Genomic DNA, 20,942 nt, shown 5'->3' with positions numbered 1-20,942 from the left:
ATGGTTACACGCTGTGATCTAAAGACAATTAGCGCAAGTAAATCATACAGACCCAAGGTACAGTTGGAGACAGACGGAGTCGCCTCTTCACTGTAGACGTTGACACTGGCGTTTTGCGGGTACCATTTAATGAAGCTGCCAGTTGAAAACTTGCTTGTCTTCTTGCACAGTTGTGTACCGGGGCCTCCCACTTCTCTTTCTACTCTGGTTAGAGCCTGTTTGTGCTGTTCTCTGAAGGGAGTAGTACACACAGTTGTAGGAAATTTTCTTGCCAATTTCTCGCATGGAATAGCCTTCATTTCTAAGAACAAGAATAGACCGTCAAGTTTTACATGAAAGTTCTCTTTTTCTGGCCATTTGGAGAGTATAATCAAACCCACAAATGTAATGCTCTAGATACTCAGCTAGCTCAAAAGAAGGCCTGTTTTATAGCTTCTCTAGCGAGCAAACCCATTTTCAGCTGTGCTAACAGAATTGCACAAGGGCTTTCAAGGGTTTTCTAATCATCCATTAATCTTCTAAAGCTCTTAGCAAACACAATGTACCATTAGAATACTGGAGTGATGGTTGCTGGAAATGGGCCTCTATACACCTATGTAGATATTCCTTTAAAAACCAGACGTTTGCAGCTAGTATAGTCATTTACCACATTAACAATGTATAGAGTGTATTTCTGATTAATTTAATATTATCTTCATTGAAAAAAACTGTGCTTTTCTTTCAAAAATAAGGAAATCTCTAAGTGTCCCCAAACTTTTGAATGGTAGTGTGTGTGTGTGTATGTGTGTATATATATATATATATATATATATATATATATATATATTTTGTTGATACCTACTTTAAACCTCTATGCAATCCTGCCTATACCTTCTAAAATCCCGCCTATACCTTCTAAAATTGTCGCAATTTAGCGTAATGAGTCGCACAGTAAATAAATGCCTTCAGACTTTGAATGTGGTTCCAAAGCACAAAAAGTTATTATTCAATGTAAATAAAGATGGTTACACGCTGTGATCTAAAGACAATTAGCGCAAATAAGTCATACAGACCCAAGGTACAATTGTTATATACGCACGCGCTCTGGGCCCAGATACCGGCATCAACATTAGAAACCTCCGTCAACAGCACAGCAAGAAAACTCTCGATTGGGGTTAGAGAGCGCACATATATACTCTTTAAGGGATAGACAATTCAATAGGCAAGTTTGGCATGGTTCCATTGGTTCTTCTTAAAGGTGTTTCTGTTACAGGATAGTTCATTGGACAATTTCAAATAGACACAAACAGCCTCCAACCGCCCTTTGTGTCCTCTTTCCTGCTGCATGCTAATCTCAGCTGCTAACATTACAGAGTACATTTTAATGTTTTAACTCTCTATAGTCCATAGTTTGCAGATGCATGTTCCGATCTTCTCACCGATGGTACCGGAAATCTGTGGAGACACAGTGGATCAGTACAACACCAAACACGGTCTGCTTACCATGTACTAAACCTTAGATATCAAATAACCTTTATTACACAACATTAATAATCACTGAATAAACCTTGAATATTCCACTTTAATACTAGGGAACCTTTCATGTAAGTGTGCAATGTGTAAGTATTGGGGAATTGGGAAAAGACGCTATTTAGCGTTGTGCAACTATGTGTTTTATGGAGTACACTATGGTGCATGTCTTGCAGGGATAATTAGTTTATATGTTTTAGCGACAGTCTGTATTTATGTGGTGAGGACTTTTAACTTCTTTCTATTGCGTGGGAATTGCATGACGCTAAATAATAGCATCGCCGTATGTACTTATAGTGACGAGTTTCACTAAAATGGCGCTGGGCGGCCAGTCGCAAAATGGCGTCTCATTGCCATTCGCAAAATGGCGTCTCGCAGATCTAATTTTAAACCGATCCTGGCTCAGCCAATTATCCGGCTTCGACAATGTGTATGTATATATATATATATATATATATATATATATATATACACATATACATACCTATGCCAGTACTGCCTAGTGAGTCACTGACCGCCGGTGTGGTGCACACCAATGACGTCATCGGGGCTCCGACGGGTCAGCGTGGAATGAGCACTTGGGTGTACTGGCACAGGTATGTATATATATATGTCATGTTTGTATTGTGTTTCATATAGTCTTGATAAAAGAGCTTGGAGCTCTGAAACTTTGACTTCAACGGACATTGTTTTGTCTTTATTCCTGGATTGTGGAGACCCGGAGTGCCATCCACTGTTGTATGCTGTATGTGAGTTTTCTCCGAAGGGGCACCTGGGCACACTGCCTCTGTTAGATCTGAGTGCTGTTCCATAAATATTTGTTATATATTGTGATAGGATCACTGGTAAAGTGGTCTGTGACAGGGACATTTATCCCAGATTCCTGTCTCATGTGTTTTAAATCCCCAGGAGAAAGTCTGCAGTGAAGCAGGCTTGAGTTTCGGCTTTTTGAAAAGCCGGTTTGGGACCTGGGGGTTGTGGGTGAGAGGAGAGGGAGGGCTCCACCCACTAACACTCCAGGTTTTGGTTCTCGCAGCCTGGTAACAGGCTTGTTAGTTTTCCACCTGAGAGTGGCCAATATAAGCCTAGTGTGTTTAGGGCTGATTGTCTCACCTGGGAGAGCAGACAGGGAGTTTGCTCAGAGACACTTGGAAAACCTATTTGTGAGTACTGTGCTGTGCCTTGTTGCTGGTGAGGGCATTAGGCCCTGCCAGGTTCTTGTAGTGAGGGAACTACCTGTGAAGTTAGAAGCCCAGCCAGGGCTAGGATTTCCGTTTAGGATTTCTTTATGTTATTTCTGTTTTGCACAATAAAGACTGGCGCCGACCAGCTTGTACTTGAATCCAGTCTGGCGTACTGTTTCCCAGCTGCTGTGTGTGTAAGGAAGGAGTCCTCTACCCAGGAGAGGAACCCCTAATCTGACTGTGTCACTATATATATATATATATATATATATGTGTATATATATATATACTCTCTCTATGTGCAGTATATATCCCTTAATTTAGGAAAACAATAGTTACTTACTCAAATCAATCTCGGTTATGGAAATAAACTTGCCCAAAATTATATTTTTCAAGTATAGATGCCTTAAGAGACTTACTGAGGCGCCGATACAGGCACACTATTTCGGTTAGATTATGCCATTTATCTCGCCAGGTGGTCCTGCACCTTTGCATAGTGTATACAGCCACACACCACTGAAGAATGCCATTTTAGGCTGGCAGTTTTGGTATTGGGGATGACAAATGGACCGCTTGTAATGTGGGAGTGAGGGAGGGGGCCTTTGTAATAAACCATCAAATGTGTGAAGACTATTTCTGTCTATTGCAGGAGTGGGAGCAGACACTTGTTCTGATACAAGATATTTTGGACTCCTGGTTAAAGTGTCAGGCAACATGGCTCTATCTAGAGCCCATCTTCAGCTCTGAAGACATTATAGCACAAATGCCAGAAGAAGGACGGAAGTTCGGTATTGTAGACAGCACGTGGAAGGACATAATGTCAGAGGTGGTATGTAAACAGGCTCTTTAGGATACTAATCAAGATCTATATTTAATACATGTTAAACTTTTGCTGATCAAGAAGAAACCAAAGCAAAATCGTCAAGACCCATACCGGGTCTCTGTTCTGCTCTAAACCCCCTAAAATGGCCCGAGTCGGGACTCTGTTCAACTCAGAACCCTAAAAATTGGGTGTGTTTGGTTTTCAGCAAAGCTGAACCATTCCTCTCTAGTGACAATTACTAATGTAGCCTCACAGGGGTGAAAAAGCAAACTAACCCACCCAACCCCGAAAATGGCATTCAAATAAGTTCCCTCTGTCAATCACCCCAATAACGTCCTCTACTGTGATCTAAAAAATTGAAAGGCAGATGTAATTTATCACATTCGTTACCCAGAACACTGTGCACAAAGCTAAGTATCAAGTAGAGACGATATGATTTATCTTTGCCATAGTGCCGAGCTCCCTAGGGATCAACACATAATCAGGTGTGACTGTGATAAATCGGATCCACTAAAAATCTCCAGAGCATAAAACCACTGAGCCTCAGCAGCAGACGTGTGGACATTTCTCCACTACAGCTAATTTACTAACTATAATGATTGCACATTCAGTTCTTTCTCTGATATAAATAGAAGTCAGAGAATTTCTGAGCGTCACTATTGAAAGAAAAGTGAGGCTAATACAAGCTTATCTTAAAAGACTTCAAGTAAAATAACATCTGCTATAAAAACAGAAGATCTTACACTAAAAGGTTAAACGTATATGTCTAAGAGCGTGAGATGAATATATCAAGTGTGTGCAAATTTAGAGATGTTTGAATAAAAACCACAAACAACAATTACTGTTTAATCAGTAGGTAAGAAATAAGGCAAGTATAATAGATGACAGGTGCATCGAAAATGGTGATTGTAGTCTTTTGTGCTAGATGTCAGATTGTGATAATTATCGTCACCAGAGTCACAACAAACACTACAACGTTATGACAATTAGAGTGCACTGGCGGAAAAAAGCCATGGTTATTTAAAATGTGTATTACCATAAATACACAGTAATATATAGCATTACTGACATTGTACAGTAAGTTACACTTTTATGTTCTCCTAGCATTAATCATAGACCCTCTTAGTCTTTTTGTTTACCGGAAAATCCTTATGTAAATAAATTAGCCTATTCGGAGATCAATGTTAGTGTGTAAAGGGTATACAATCGGGAAGCCGGCTGCCTTAATACCTGCAGCCGGCTTCCCTACTGTCATATCCCGGCGAGAGTGAAATTCCTGGCGTCTAGATGTAGACGCCTGACATTTCCCCGATGCCAGGGTTAGGGCACCCGGGGGGGGGACTTAGGGTCAGGCACGCCCCCGGGGGACTTACGTTTAGGCAGCGGGGAAGGAGGGGTTAGGGTTAGGCACATAGAGGGGGGATTAGGGTTAGGCACTTGGGGGGGGAGGTTAGGGTTAGGCACCCCTAAGGAGGGTTAGGATTAGGGGGTTAGGTTAGTCAGTACTTACCTATCGACGATCAGGATTTCCAGCGCTGTCGGGCTTCCGCTGCCGGGAACTGTGCTTTGGTCGGCCAGGCATTATCGGGAATCAAACCTCCGGCCGCATTTCATACCGATTCCGTGTAAATAAATCTTTTGTATTACTAGTGTACCTCTGTACCTCCGTACCTCCGTACCTCCACCAGCCCATGACAAGTTAATGGTAAAATATTACATACATGCCTGGAGATGGCTGACATTTAGGGCACTTTAGTTATCCCTTTGTCTATACAAGTACTGCTATATGGAATGAAACGGATTTGCTTCAATTGGATGCACTTTTTCCCAGAGAAATGTAACAGCCAACCGGAGTTCACAATTTTCCGATGTTCTCTGGAAGTGCAATTGGAGCACAGCTCTCAGGTAAGTGTAGATGGCAGAACGAGTATAAAGGCAGGGTTAAGTACTTGGACATGTGGGTCCCTAGTATGTAACTATAGAGCAGTTATTCTCAAACCCTGTCCTCATGAAACCTAACGGTGCATTTTTTCCCATATCATCTAGCAGGAGCACATATACTGTAACCTGCAGAGAACTGAGTAGGATATTTATCAAACCTTCTGAAAAGGAAAAGTGGAAATGTTGCCCAAAGCAACCAATAAGATGCTAACTATCTTTTATCTTCTACATTCTAGAAAATGATAGCTATAATCTGATTAGTTGCTATGGGACAACACCTCCACTTTTCCTTTTTAGAAGGTTTGATAAATCTTACAGTTAGATCATATATCATTACCGCACACAATGTATCTCTCCCTTCTATTCCCTGCTGTCATGTCAGTTTGGCCTACACATATTCTTTAGTAGCAGAATAGACAAGGCCTGGTATTAAATTGCATCCTATTACACACCGCAGAGGCAACGCTGTCATGCATTCTCACTATTGCTGGTTCAGCACACAAAATGGCTGCCTGCTGCATGTAGGTGACTGTTACACTCTAACATATTTTCTTTCAGATGCTGTTAATTGCAATTAACAACTTCTCGTTTGTCACTCCTGGACCTGAATTTAGGGCAGGGGTGGGGAACATAATCGCCAGTGATTATAGCAATGCCCGGAGCATCTGGTGCACTGCAGGTGGGGCAGATGTAAAATGTGCCGAGATTTATATTTGGGAGGGGCCTGTCCAGACTGATATCTAAATTGCAGTGTAATAATTAAGCTTTGCAGCATTTGTGGGCAACAGTACATGCAGAACATGCAGAAGCAGACAGTATTTTTATTCCCACATGCTAACAAATGTATGTATTTGCACCCCTTGTATTACAACATGGTTTGTCCAGGTACACAGTTACTTGCTTTATCCTAGGCTATTCCCAAATCTAAATTAGGCCCATAGTTCCCTTAAAAGACCATGCAATCTCTATAGAGTGCTTTACATCAGGAGGACATTTTAAATCCATCAAGTCATTCATCTTACCCTTCATGAGTGCCTGTTGTTAGTTTGATGGACAGACAGGACAGGGTCTCTCTGGGTCACCTTTGTTTTTCCCTGATCTTAATACCTTACGTCACAGTGCAGCAATTTTTCTGTAGCTCTTAAATTAATGCTTATCATTAATCAAGTTTTTGTAATATGTTACATTATTAATTAGGTGACTAAGTAAAGACATTGTATGTATTAAGGTTTGTTATTCACTGAATCACTTACCATAAGATACACCTGTGATGACACTGAGGGGTATATTTACAAACGTGAGAGTTTTTAGAAGTGGAGATGTTGCCCATAGCAACCAATCAGATTCTAGCTATTATCTTCTAGAATGTGCTAGATAAATGTTAAGTAGAATCTGATTCGTTGCTGTGGGCAACATCTCCATTTCTAAAACCTCTCACTTTAGTAAAAATAGCCCTAAGTAACCTAGAAAGAAGTGCTGTTATCTGAACTATTATCTATCCATCTATCTATCTATCTATCTATCTAAGCCCAGGTTGGAAAGTTAGTTCAAAGTACCCAGGTCTGTCTGAGGAAGTGCAGCCACATCCCAAGATAGTGTGATGTGACCGTTTTGGTGGGCAGTACAGGATGTAAAGAGGGCCCCTGTATTCACAAAGGAGTGTGACCATGCCCCCAGCCTGTTTGAGACTACAACAACTGCATCACAGCGGCCCAACATCTAAGAACCAATAAGTTACTTGCAGCTGTTGCAGCTCAATACAAAGTTTAATATATATTCTAATTATGTTAAATGTTTATTCATACTATATGGAAAGTAGCTGTCCTTAAGAAATCATTAGATTCCACTTAGTGCTTCTGTTGATTTTCTAATAATAACAGGTAACTTGTTCGGGATATACAGAAGTGCCCAGCTATTTTGTTGCGCCATTTTCTTATCTCTCACGCCACGCAAGCCGCGCCACACACCACGCCATGAGTCGCGCCACACAGAAAGTTTAGTAATGTAGCGTAGCCTAATGCTGAAAAAAATTATTACGTGTAATACAACTTTTTGCCCACCAGGTGTCACTTTTCCTAAACTACACAACGCATGCGTCTGATTTCCAATGCATGTTCTGTATCACCGCCCGATGATTGGCTGACAGAAGCGGTGATTCGGTACACTCTACAATATTACAGTGTTTTCCACATGAAATCAGGAATGTATAATAAAGCGGTATAAGAATGTCTAATAAAGTTTGAAATCATTAAGCTCTGTATTACACACTGACTGTGCGGTTGAAATCACACTTGCGCCAATGTAAATAATGTCGGCACTGTCCCAGACTTAGACATTGTAGTGGTTTCATTACCTTACAAACTACAGAACTGTAGTAATGGGTGAAGCATGTAGCCTAGCGGCCTAATGCCTAGTCTCACCACTTCTCCCTTATTCTTGTCCCGTGGGTTCGAAACCTTGAAAATATATATATATATTATTTTTTTATTATTATTTTTACTTCACTTAATATTCAGTATTCAATACAGTACATGTGGAGCGCATGCCCAGTGCTTCGAAAGTCAAACAGCGAAAGTTGGATTTTTTATTACATACTGTACCTTAGAACGCAAACTTGCGTCAATGCCAGCGCTGTCCCAGACTTGGACACTATAGTAATTTTTTATGACCAGCAACTGGTAGTGGGCTCTGTTTGAGAGAGAGAGTTCTCTGCATTACAAACTTACTGTGCGTTTAAACCACAAAATTGTGTCAATGTCAGCACGGTTGGTGCATGCCCAGTGGAGGGGTTACAATGACAATGGAATGTGTGCCGCATGCCCAGTGGAGCCAAGCCATAAACCAAGTAGCGCTATGCCATGGCGTATGGAAGATCATCACTGCGCATGCCCAGTTGTCTGCATTCCTACAGTGCAGTATGCTGTTGAATTTCCACTTGTGCCATTCTGCGCTGTCCCAGAATTTTCCACTTGTGCCATTCTGCGCTGTCCCAGACTTATATACAATAATCATTTCATGACTTCAGAAAGTGCTACAGTAGTGGGCTCTGTTTGGGAGGGAAGTCTCTGTATTGCAAACTGACTGTGCATTAGAGTGGAAACTTGCGTCAATGTCGATGCTGTCCCAGACTTGGACACTTTAGTGATTTTTTATGACCAGTAACTGGTAGTGGGCTCTGTTTGAGAGAGAGGTCTCTGCATTACAAACTGACTGTGCGTTTAAACCGCAAAATTGCGTCAATGTCAGCACAGGGGGTTGCAATGCATTGCCAGTGGCGCCGCGCCATAGCCATACCCTTGTAGCGCTATGCCATGGCGTACAGTATGGAAGATCATACAGTAGCGGGTCATGATTCACAAACAGTGAAAGTGTGATCTCCGTATTACACACTGACTGTGTAATAATAATAAAAAATAAAAAGTGTAACCTTGACTGTGTAATAATAATAATAATAATAAAAAAAAGTGTAACTTCCAGGTTTCGAACCCGGAACCGGGTTGTACAGACGTCTGTAATGTAGAAGTTCGATTTCTTACCTCTACACTACAGCCGCCTGATTACTTCATCGTACTGTAGATGTCACATAAAGTACTGTACACAACAGATGCAATTCTTACTAGGAGAGACTTGTAGGCAAGGGGTTAGGTGATCCGCCTTGCTTACACTCCTCTCCTTCTGTTCAAAACTTGATTATTATTTTTTTTTTTTTTAAATGTTCACTACAGTACTGTAGTTCAGTATTGTTATCCAACCCTTACAAAACTCAATACATTATACTGTATGTACTGTAGATGTGCCCATCTACAGTACTGTAGTTTGTTGCTTCAAACGCCATATAGCGCATTGCTAGTCGTGCGCTACACTATGGCATATTGAGTCTCATAGCACTGCGCATGCCCAGTTGTCTGTATTATTGTAAGTACAATACTGACGGCACTGTCCCGGACTTAGACATTGTAGTGATTCCATGACTCTAGGAACTACAGTAGAGGCAGTAGGCTATGGGGCTAATGCCTAGCCCTACTGCATCTACCATTTTCTTGTCCCGCGGGTTCGAGACCTTTAAAATATACTGTATACTATATAATTTATTTTTGTTTTAAATCTTAACCAATACATTAGCCACAAATTCTGGCATTTCTATGCCACAGTACTTTATGACAAAAAAAGTGTAACCTTGACTGTGTAATAATAATAAAAAATAAAAAGTGTAACCTTCCAAGTTTCAAACCCGCAAAAGGGTTGCACAAGTGCCTGTAATGTATTGGTTTGATTATTTACCATTACACTACAGCCGCCTGCAATACCAAGGTTGCACCTGGCTTGAGTGAGTCCTACAATACTGTACGTCATCGTATCTCTGGCGCATGCCCAGATCCATACCCATGTAGCGCTATGTGATGGCGTATGGAAGATCACAGCACTGCGCATGCCCAGTGGGTCGCGAGTCAAATGCAGCTAAAGTGGGATGGCTTGCTACGACAGGCTTGTGGACGAGCGGTTACGTGTTCCGTCTCTCTACCTGCCTGTCCCGCCTGTTCTAGACCTTAATAATTTTTTTTTTAATTCTTCGCTACTTTTGTCCAGTATTGTTATCCAACCCTTACTAAACTCAGTATATTTTATATATTAGGGGGTAAATTTACTAAGATGGGAGTTCTATTAAGAAGTGATGTTGCCCATAGCAACCAATCAGATTCCATGTATTATCTTGTAGAACAGTGTTGGCTAACCTTGACACTCCTGCTGTTGTGGAACTATATATCCCAGCATGCCCTGCCACAGTTTTAGCATGCCCTAATAGCAAAACTGTAGCAGTGCATGCTGGGTTATGTAGTTCCATAACAGCTGGAGTGTCAAGGTTAGCCAACACTGTTCTAGAAGGTGCTACTGTAGATAAATGAGAAGTAGAATCTGATTGGTTTCTATGGGCAACATACAGTACAGTAACTTCTAAATAGAACTCCCATCTTAGTAAATTTATCCCACATGTTTAACTTTGTCCCCCAAATTTTTTTTCTTCCGCCCTCAAAATGAAAGTGAATTTTTTGGGGTGTTCTTACTGTCAGTGTTTTAAAAAAAAAAAAAATGTACGCAGTTTACAGTACCTTTGGGGGACTGTCTGAAGGCTGCACGTTGAAGGCTTCCCGCAACGTTGCACCCCAATTCACCACTTTTTTCCGCCTGCTATTCATACAGTAGGCGACACTTTTTTGCATACTGTCTTACTGTACATTGCATTGACTTCCCGCCTAGGGAAGTGCCTGTGCCAAAAGGGGTACAAACCTGTGCTTCAAATGCCGGATAAAGACAGGGTTTTTTGATACAGTATTTTCTGTGTGAAAAGGGCAGGGCTATTTTTCTTCAAGATCTCACTTCCTGTACTACAGTACAGTTTGACGGGGCAAAATTTACTTTTTATAAGATACTGTACAGTCGAGTACTGTACTTTCAGTTTTAGTTGAAAAGTTGTTTTGAGTGTTTTTTTCAACAGTAAATGTAGATTCAATCAAATACAGTACATACAGTACTGTGCTGTATACTGTATACAGTACTAAGCAGTGTACTACAGTGAAAAGAGATACTGTAATTTTTCAACGTTGCATTGTAAGCAGCAGTATCCTACAATATCTCTTTTCACTGTCTCCTAACACTGCTGTGTGTGATATATATATATATATATATATATATACACAGTATATACTGTATACAGTATATATGTACAGTAGTAAATATAGGAGATTACAGTGCCAAGTGTTGTTAAAGCCCTTTATCACAATACGCTTAACCAATATTGTGAGGTTGTATAGAGGCACAAGATAATAAATATGATAAATAATACAGGTGTCTAAAAAACACTCCCTAATGATATACTATACTGCACTGTACAGTACTGTAGGTGTCAGCTCATCAGTAATAAAATGACAATGGTGATTTGTCAGTAATAAAATGTGTGAATATCTGAACTGATATACAGTACTGTACAGTAGAGCGCCAAATGTGCTATTTTTATAACATAAATTAAAACTTAGTGTGTACAGTACCATCAGAACCATTAGTGTAAAAGTTAAATGTGCAAAGTGGTGCAATAATGCAATGATACAGTACTGTAGGTATAATATGTGCATACAATTATATACGTACAGTAAATACAATTTAAGGTGCGGAATATTACAGTACTGTGTACAGTATATCAGCCTGAAAATGCCATAATATATGAATATAAAAAAATAAATAATTAAATTCAGAATATACAGTACAGTAGACCTGACCCTCACACATACTGTACTGTACTGTGTAGGGCAGAACATAAAAGACAAATAAAAAATTATATATTATTTAATATTCTGCACCTTACATTGTATTTACTGTACGTACTGTATACAGTATAATTGTATGCACATACAATACAGTATTATACTGTACTGTACCTATCATTCCATTATTGTACTTCTTTGCACATTTACTGTACCTTTTACACTAATGCTTCTAATGGTATAGTACGCACTAAGTTTAAATTTATGTTATACAAATAGCACATTTGGCGCTCTGTATCAGTTCTGAATATATATACAGTACAGTACTGTATATCAGGCATACTGTACTGTCATGACCAGGGATAACCATACTGTACAGTAACGGCTAAAAAGTATTACACATTCAATTTCCTCACATTTACACCAGCAGATACTGTAATATGAAATGTGGCCTGCTCGATGGAACCTAAGGGGCATACAGTACAGTACTGTATGTTTCAAAGCTTGATGTGCGATAAAATAGTGAGATACAGTATACAGTATAACCAGCTTGTAACTTACATTTTGCAGGCTGTGTTTAATAAATTATAATTTTGAGCTTATTGGTGATATATATTTCCCAATTTTATCTCACATCAAGCTTTGATACATATGTCCCTTAATATGCAAAGATGCGTCTATGAAGGAGACAGACAGGACATTACACACAGCAGTATTGCAACTGAAAATAAGATGACTGCTGAGGAAACACAAGATGGCCGCGAGGACAAGACGGTCACTCACGGCAGACTAAAAGGGGCAGTGGGAGACTAGGAAACGATCAGCGGTATACGGTGTGTGATAGAAACTCGAGACGCAAATCAGCGTCTACAGGGACGAGCAAAGGATGGGGCATACTGAGGTAGCGGGATATTAAACACAGCAATATTGCGACTGAAACTAAGATGACCACTGAGCAAACACAAGATGGCCGCGGGGACAGGACGGTAACTCACGGGAGACTAAAAAACGATCGGTATACGGTGTGTGTGATAGAAACTCAATATGCAAATCAGCGTCTACGGGGATGGGCAAAGGACGGGGCATACTGAGGTAGCGGGATATTAAACACAGCAATATTGCGACTGAAATTAAGATGGCCGCTGAGCAAACACAAGATGGCCACAGGGACAGGACGGTAACTCACGAGAGACTAAAAAACGATCAGCGGTATACGGAGTGTGATAGAAACTCAATACGCAAATCAGCGTCTACGGGGACAGGCAAAGGACGGGGCATACTGAGGTAGCAGGATATTAAACACAGCAATTTTGCGACTGAAACTAAGATGGCCGCTGAGCAAACACAAGATGTAATACAGAGAGCTCTCTCCCAGACAGAGCCCACTCCTAGTCACTGCTCAAGAGAAATCGCTATAGTGTGCAAGGCTGGAACAGCATCTACGTTGTCGCAAGTTTGTGGTGTAACGCTACTTTGCGCTTTAAACGCACAGTCAGTTTGTAATACAGAGACCTCTCTCTCATACTGTACAGAGCCCATTCACTACCAGTTTCTGAAGTTATGAAATCACTAATGTGTCCAAGTCTGGGACAGCGTAGAGAGTGGTGCAAAATTCATGTTTTAAACACACAGTCAGTTTGTAATTTAGAGGCTTCCCTCTCAAATAGAGCCCACTACTGTAGCAGTTTCTGAAGTCATGAAATGACTATTGTGTACAAGTCTTGGACAGCGCAGAGTGGCACAAGGGTGAAAATTCAACAGCATACCGTACAGTACTGTAGTAATACAGACAACTGCGCATACGCAGTGATGATCTTCCATACGCCATGGCATAGCGCTACATGGTGTATGGCTTGACGCCACAGATCCCATTGTAACCCCTCCACTGGGCATGCACAAGAAATCCCATTGCAACCCCTTGGAGCTGACAGCCACCACAGCACAAACATTGACAAAAGTTTTGCACTTTTTAAATGCACAAACAGTTTGTAATGTCTTGCTATTAAGCAGCCTTTTAAACAGCAACACTACAGTATTACAGTACAACACTACTACAGTAGTTTCACTACTACAGGGATCGGACCTGGGACCACCATTCTTGCAAAGCGATCACCTAACCACTAGCCCACACACCAGCTACAGTATATTAAGAACCGCACAGAGCAGCCTCATCCTTGTGCACTCCTCCCGCTGCTATTTTTAATTATAAAAAAAATTGTCATAATTCATCCCATCTCAGTGAAAGCTGTGCGTGCATCTCATTAATCTACAGTATCGGTTATACCATGATAACAACTCAGGCAACTTCACTACTGTTCAGTTATGTACAATACTGTATGTGTACTGATTTGCATCCCGTTATAAGAGCTTACTGTATGTACAGTATGTGACATTAAAAATATTGGTTGTGCGAACATGCAAATGCTGTGAATGTGATATCCATCCAATTTAAGTTTAACAGTATGGCATTCAGTACAAATTACAACAGTGGAGCACTCGCCACCCAGCGGTTAAGCGCTGTATTACATGCCGTAGCGTATCCTTGTTGAAGAATACCACAGTACGCCACGCCATGAGCAACAAACTAGCTGGGCAGATCTGTATCATCACTTGTCTCTTCCTGTGTGGTCTTTGCTGAGCCTGCATCATAAGTAGATAGGCTCAGTTTGTACTGAGAAATGGATTACGTTTACTTATTTTTTAATTTATTTTCATTTTACAGTTAGGAATAGATGTTTATTACAATTACAGTTTGTCTTCCCCTGTAGAAGTAATTCATCTTCCCAGATCCAAATCAGGGGCTGCTCTCTAGCGATGGATATGATGACAGAATATATCGTTCCCACTACACAATGATACCTCCCTTTACTATTGAGCCTTATTTTACCAGGTAAAAGATACCAAAGTGCTTATCGCGACCAAACAGCACAACATGCTAGAAAGGCTTCAGGAATCCAATATCCTCTTGGAAGACATTCAGAAGGGCCTAAATTCTTATTTGGAAAAGAAAAGATTATTCTTCCCAAGGTAAGTGTTTTCATAAGAAATCAGTAACATCTGATATACTAGCTGACATGGCCCAGAATGTGTACACGATTCCTATTCTGCATTGCCGTCTGCATTAGAAACTTTTCTACATTTATAGCATGTGTATTTTTCAAACTAGTGAATTAAAGTCATTTTCCCAGCCTGTGACAGACTTGCACACAGACTAATGGTGCATACACACGATCACATTTTTCTTCAGATCTGAACGATAACGATTTAAAAAATCGTTCAATCGTTCATATCTGAAGGAAAATCTGACATATCTGACATGTCTGAACGATGCACGTTCCCGATGGTCAGATAACGATATCTGACATCTGATGTGTTTGCAGTCAGTTTTGGACGATTTCAGTCATTTTAATGCAGTCAAAAATCGTTCGTAGTTCAAATCGTTTTGCAAAATCGTTCAAATCGTTGGTCAAATCGTTCAATCGTTCAAATCGTTCAATCGTTCAAATCGTTCAATCGTTCATCTGACACATCTGACCGTGTGTATGCTCCATAAGGGCTATATTTAATAAAGTGTGAGTTTTTAGAAGTGGAGATGTTGCCCATAGCAACCAATCAGATTCTAGCTATTATTTTCTAAAAGGTGCTAGATTAATATTAAGTAGAATGTGATTGGTTGCTATGGGCAACATCTCCACTTCTATAAACCTGCATCTACCCCTTAGAGTGCAAAAAAATAAGCTTCTATCCAACCATTATGTAAATTCAAATCTATATGGGAATAGAGCATAAAGTGTATTTCTCTAGTGCACTGGTGTTTGGAGAAGGGAACCTACTTGTGCACGGTGTAGTGTGGTAGAAATGATCTGCAGGCAGACACAAGATTTTCACACGTACACATTTATTCATTTGTCAAATGCCATTGTCTTATATATGCCCACTATATATATATATATATATATATATATATATATATATATATATAAGGGGTGTGCACCGGCCACTTTTTCGTGTTTTGGATCTGGATTGGTTTTGCCAAAACCACCCTTCCGTGATTTGGGTTTTGGATCTGTATTTTTTTTTTAAAAAGCATAAAAACAGCTAAAATCACAGAATTTGTGTGTTTTTCTGCTCCTATGCTATTATTAACCTCAATAACCTTAATTTCCACTCATTTCCAGTCTATTCTGAACACCTCACACCTCACAATAGTGTTTTTATATACAAAAGGTTGCACCGAGGTAGCTGGATGACTATGCTAAGAGATACGAGTGGGCGGCACAAACACGTGGTCCATCTAGGAGTGACACTGCAGTGGCAGACAGGATGGCAGTTTGAAAAACTAGGCCCCAAACAGTACATAATTCAAAGAAAAAAAAGAGGTGCAAGATGGAATTGTCCTCCCACCCACCCTTATGTTGTATAAACAGGACATGCACACTTTAACAAACCAAACATTTCAGCGCCAGGGCCTGCCACACGACTGTGGCTGAAATGATTGGTTCGTTTGGGCCCCCACAAAACAAGCTGGCAATTAATCTGTCCCTGCACAAACTGGCTCTACGGAGGCAAGATGTCGTCCTCATCCTCCGATTCCTCACCCTCTTCAGTGTTGTGTACATCCTCATCCTCACAGAGTATTAATTCGTCCCCGCTGGAATCCACAACCACAGGTCCCTCTGTACGTTCTGGAGGCTGGTCTCCCTGGAAGAGTTGATAATTCATTTTATGAACATCATCTTCTCCACATTTTGTGGAAGCAACCTCCTACGCCTTTCGCTGACAAGGTTCCCGGCTGCACTAAACACTCTTTCGGAGTACACACTGGAGGGGGGGCAACTCAGGTAAAATAGAGCCAGTTTGTACAGGGACCTCCAAATTGCTTCTTTTTCCTGCCAGTACAGGTACGGACTGTCTGACATGCCTACTTGGATGCTGTCACCGATATAATCCTTTAACAGACAGACGCACGCTTGTCGCTGCTGCTTTGAGGACAGTATCATATGCAGTGACAGTAGACTTGTCAGAAATTGTTGGCACGTCCTTCAGTCCGGACCAGATGTCCAAACCGGCCCTTGACTTATGACACAGGCGCACGCTTGGCGCTGCTACTGTGTTGCTGCACGTGCGGCTACATCGCACTCAAGTCGCACTTTGAGGGTTACACCACCCTTTAACAGACAGACGCACGCTTGTCGCTGCTGCTTTGAGGATGCAAGTGCGGCTACAGCCCACACAATTCACAAAGACAGAAAAAAAAAGAAGAATATTTTTATTGTTTGTGGAGCGCACTTTGAGGGTTACACCACCCTTTAACAGACAGACGCACGCTTGTCGCTGCTGCTTTGAGGATGCAGGTGTGGCTACAGCCCACACAATTCACAAAGACAGAAAAAAAAGAATATTTTTATTGTTTGTGGAGCGCACTTTGAGGGTTACACCACCATTTAACATACAAGCGCACGCTTGTTGCTGCTGCTTTGAGGATGCAGGTGGAATCTAGACGGGATTTGGAACCGGGGACACACTACCTCCATCAATTGTCTAAATCCCACTGCACTAATGGCGGATACCGGACCCACGTCTAACACCAACATAGCAGTCAAGGCCTCAGTTATACGTTTTGCTTCAGGATGACTGCTGTCGTACTTCATCCTCATCGCTAGGGACTGTTGGAGGGTCAATTGTTTAGTAAAAGTGGTGGTGTTCCTACTTCCTCTCTGGGATGATGAACAACTCCCAGCAGCAGCAACAGCACTAGGAGGAAGTGGTTCTTGATCTTTCCCTATTTTATTTTTATCAGAGAAAGTTTGGTCCTCCATTTATGTTATATTGATATATACGTGCGGCTAAAGCGCACACAAACACAGAAAATATTTTTTTATTTTTGCTGGAGAGTAGTGCACTTTGTGGGTTACACCACCCTTTAAGAAATGAGCCAGCCAGCTCTTTACTTATGGGACACAGGCGCACGCTTGGCGCTGCTCCTTTGTTGATGCACGTGCAGCCACAGTGCACACAAGTCACAAACACAGAAAATATTTTTTTTTTGGTTTGGACTGGAGTGTACTTTGGGGGTTACAGCACCCTTTAACGGTCAAGCCAGCCGGCCCTTTACTTATGACACAGGCGCACGCTTGGCACTACTTTGTTGATGCACGTGCGGCTACTGCGCACACAATTCACAAACACAAAAAAATATTTTGTTATTTGGTTTGGAGTGTACTTTGGGGGTTACAGCACCCTTTAACGGTCAAGCCAGCCGGCCCTTTACTTATGACACAGGCGCACGCTTGGCACTACTTTGTTGATGCACGTGCGGCTACTGCGCACACAATTCACAAACACAGAAAATATTTTTTTATTTGGTTTGGACTGGAGTGTACTTTGGGGGTTACAGCACCCTTTAACGGTCAAGCCAGCCGGCCCTTTACTTATGACACAGGTGCACGCTTGGCACTACTTTGTTGATGCACGTGCGGCTACTGCGCACACAATTCACAAACACAGAAAAAATATTTTGTTATTTGGTTTGGAGTGTACTTTGGGGGTTACAGCACCCTTTAACGGTCAAGCCAGCCGGCCCTTTACTTATGACACAGGCGCACGCTTGCCACTACTTTGTTGATGCACGTGCGGCTACTGCGCACACAATTCACAAACACAGAAAAAATATTTTGTTATTTGGTTTGGAGTGTACTTTGGGGGTTACAGCACCCTTTAACGGTCAAGCCAGCCGGCCCTTTACTTATGACACAGGCGCACGCTTGGCACTACTTTGTTGATGCACGTGCGGCTACTGCGCACAAAATTCACAAACACAGAAAAAATATTATTTTTTTAGCACTTGGGGGGAGCACCCCTGATGGACAGAGCACCCCCTGGACAACACTACAGCACCCCTTTAGGACTGGGACACTGCACAGGACTTTGGAGTGGACACAGCCCCTATGGAGAACTGACTGTACAACACAGTCCAGCCAGCCCCTATGGACTTTGAAGTAGTGGACACAGCTCCTATTAACAACAGCAGCACAGCACAACACAGCCAGCCCCTATGGACTTTGAAGTAGTGGACAACAGCAGCACAGCACAGCACAACACAACACTACTCTGCACTACACTACACTACACAGCCCAGCCAGCCCTAACTCCCACCCTCCCTCTTCACTGTCCACAGCCGAGTGAGAAAATGGCGCAGATGCGAGTACCTTATATAGGATCCAAAACCCGCGAGACCTGGAAGCCGGGATGATGACGTTTTGCCTCGATTTCTGATCCGAGTCAGGCTGGAAAAGTCGAGCCTGACTCGGATCGGGGGGGCTCGGGGGGGTTCGGATTTCAGAAATCCGAACCCGCTCACCCCTAATATATATATATATATATATATATATACATACTGTATAATATACACAAATTACGTATTTTACCATTGCCGACATTTGCACATTCTGAAGACCCTGCAAAACTGTAAAAGTAGATGCAAATGAATGTTAGGTCCACAGGAGAAATGAGCACATAGATACATTGCCACGGAGTGCCTGTACATCGCGGAGAATTGGATTTTATCCTTTATGCCAAATTTTCTATACACGTGTGGTTGACCAAGCTAACTAGAGCATGTCATTCAGTTCTGTGTCTGAGCAACCCAATTACATGGAACTCAGAGATCACCATCTCATTGGGCCTGATTCAGAGGTGGAAGCATACAATGGCTGTGCATGTATCTGAGTCGCACAGCGCATGCAATGGCTTAGAAATGGCGGTCGGGGATGTAGTTATGAGCGGCAGCTGGTCTCAATACCGACATCGGAATCCCAACAAGGGACTTACGTTTGGTGTAGAAATACCAACGCCTATCTTAATCCTGACGCCGAAGAATGAGGTAAGTCCGAGGCGCCCTTGGTGTTAGCCACAGGGGGGGAGGGTTAGGTTTAGGTAGCATAGTGGGGTTAGGGTTAGGTTTTGGGGGAGAGGTTAGAATTAGGCACCCCTAGGGTGGAGGGTTAGGGCTAGGCTACAAAAAGGGAGGGTTAGGGGGGGGGGGAAAGGGTATGTCGGGATACCAACCATCGAGATGCTGCAGTCGGTATTCTGACAGGAGGCATCCCGATAGCCGGCATTACATACCCATTCCACCGGTTGCTGTGAGGATTTGGATGAAGATTGATTGACAGTCAGAGAGTATATGTGGGAGGTAACGGGGGGGGACTCAAAAGCAGGCATGTCGTGACCGTTTCCGGGGCATTTCTGTGCCTGTGAATACATATGCAGTGGTTAAGGCTCTAGCAGCTTACTATTCACAGACATTATGATCGATCATAGGGTTGCTCAGAATATCGCTGCTGTAAATGAAGTGTGACCAATGGTTCTAGTGGGCATCTCAATACAAATCCTAGCGGCTACGGCATTTTCATATTTTCGCACAACCGCTGCATACTGGCTGTCCAAATCTCTGCATGCCTGGGTCAGCGCTTTCCTTTGAGAGGGAACGCTAATGTTATTTTAATGAATGATTGCTGCTACTAAGTGCTTCAGACTGTATAAAGAAAATAATGTGTTTTTTGTTTTTATTATCGTAATAAGGTTTTTCTTCCTCTCAAATGATGAGCTGCTTGAAATCCTGTCAGAAACAAAGGACCCTCTGCGAGTGCAGCCTCACCTAAAGAAGTGCTTTGAGGGAATCGCCAAGCTGGAGTTTACTGAGGACTTGGAAATCACCGGCATGATCAGCTCAGAGAGGGAGACTGTCCCTTTTATACAGAAAATCTATCCAGCAAAGGCTAAAGTAATTTCCCTCTACTGTATCTCATTCACTATATGCACAATACTCGCTTCTCTCATTTACCCGCTCAGTGGGAATGTGAAATGCTTTATTACATTGCTAACACTAACACGAATCTAACATTCAGTCCCCGGTATTTCATTGAATAAAATAGTTTCTGCTTCTCTTGGTAAAGTGGATTTGAATGAGTGCACTAGGGTGTAAATATATTGCTTTTACTGTACATGCCAAATACATTATTCCTGACCTTGGAAGTATCAAACAAAATGCTGTGGTTAGCTACAGAAGGAGTAGCCATCTAAATACTTATAGAAAAGTTTGTTATAAAACAAATGTAATGTAGTTTGTGCTGTGGATGCAGTGGCGTAAATTCATCCCAGATGCCCGGAGGTAAGTTATAATTTGGTGCCCCCCTGTACCCCGTCACAGCCGCTTACACTGTGGAT

General features: G+C 41.8%; 1 protein-coding gene across 1 annotated transcript in view; it reads left to right on the top strand.

Annotated features, from left to right (window-relative positions):
• Positions 1-20,942, top strand: part of DNAH3 (dynein axonemal heavy chain 3) — a 468,553-nt gene that overhangs the window by 246,294 nt on the left and 201,317 nt on the right. The window contains exons 22-24 of the mRNA XM_088476199.1: positions 3,343-3,522; positions 14,605-14,741; positions 20,298-20,499. Of these exons, the coding sequence (XP_088332325.1) occupies positions 3,343-3,522; positions 14,605-14,741; positions 20,298-20,499 (519 nt within the window). The remainder of the gene's footprint in view (positions 1-3,342; positions 3,523-14,604; positions 14,742-20,297; positions 20,500-20,942) is intronic.

The sequence above is a fragment of the Taudactylus pleione genome, unplaced genomic scaffold (genome assembly GCF_031769625.1).
Source record: "Taudactylus pleione unplaced genomic scaffold, aTauple2 ptg000184l, whole genome shotgun sequence".
NCBI lineage: Eukaryota > Metazoa > Chordata > Amphibia > Anura > Myobatrachidae > Taudactylus > Taudactylus pleione.
Note: the sequence above shows the minus strand (reverse complement) of the source record. Positions and strands in the feature narration are given on the sequence as shown.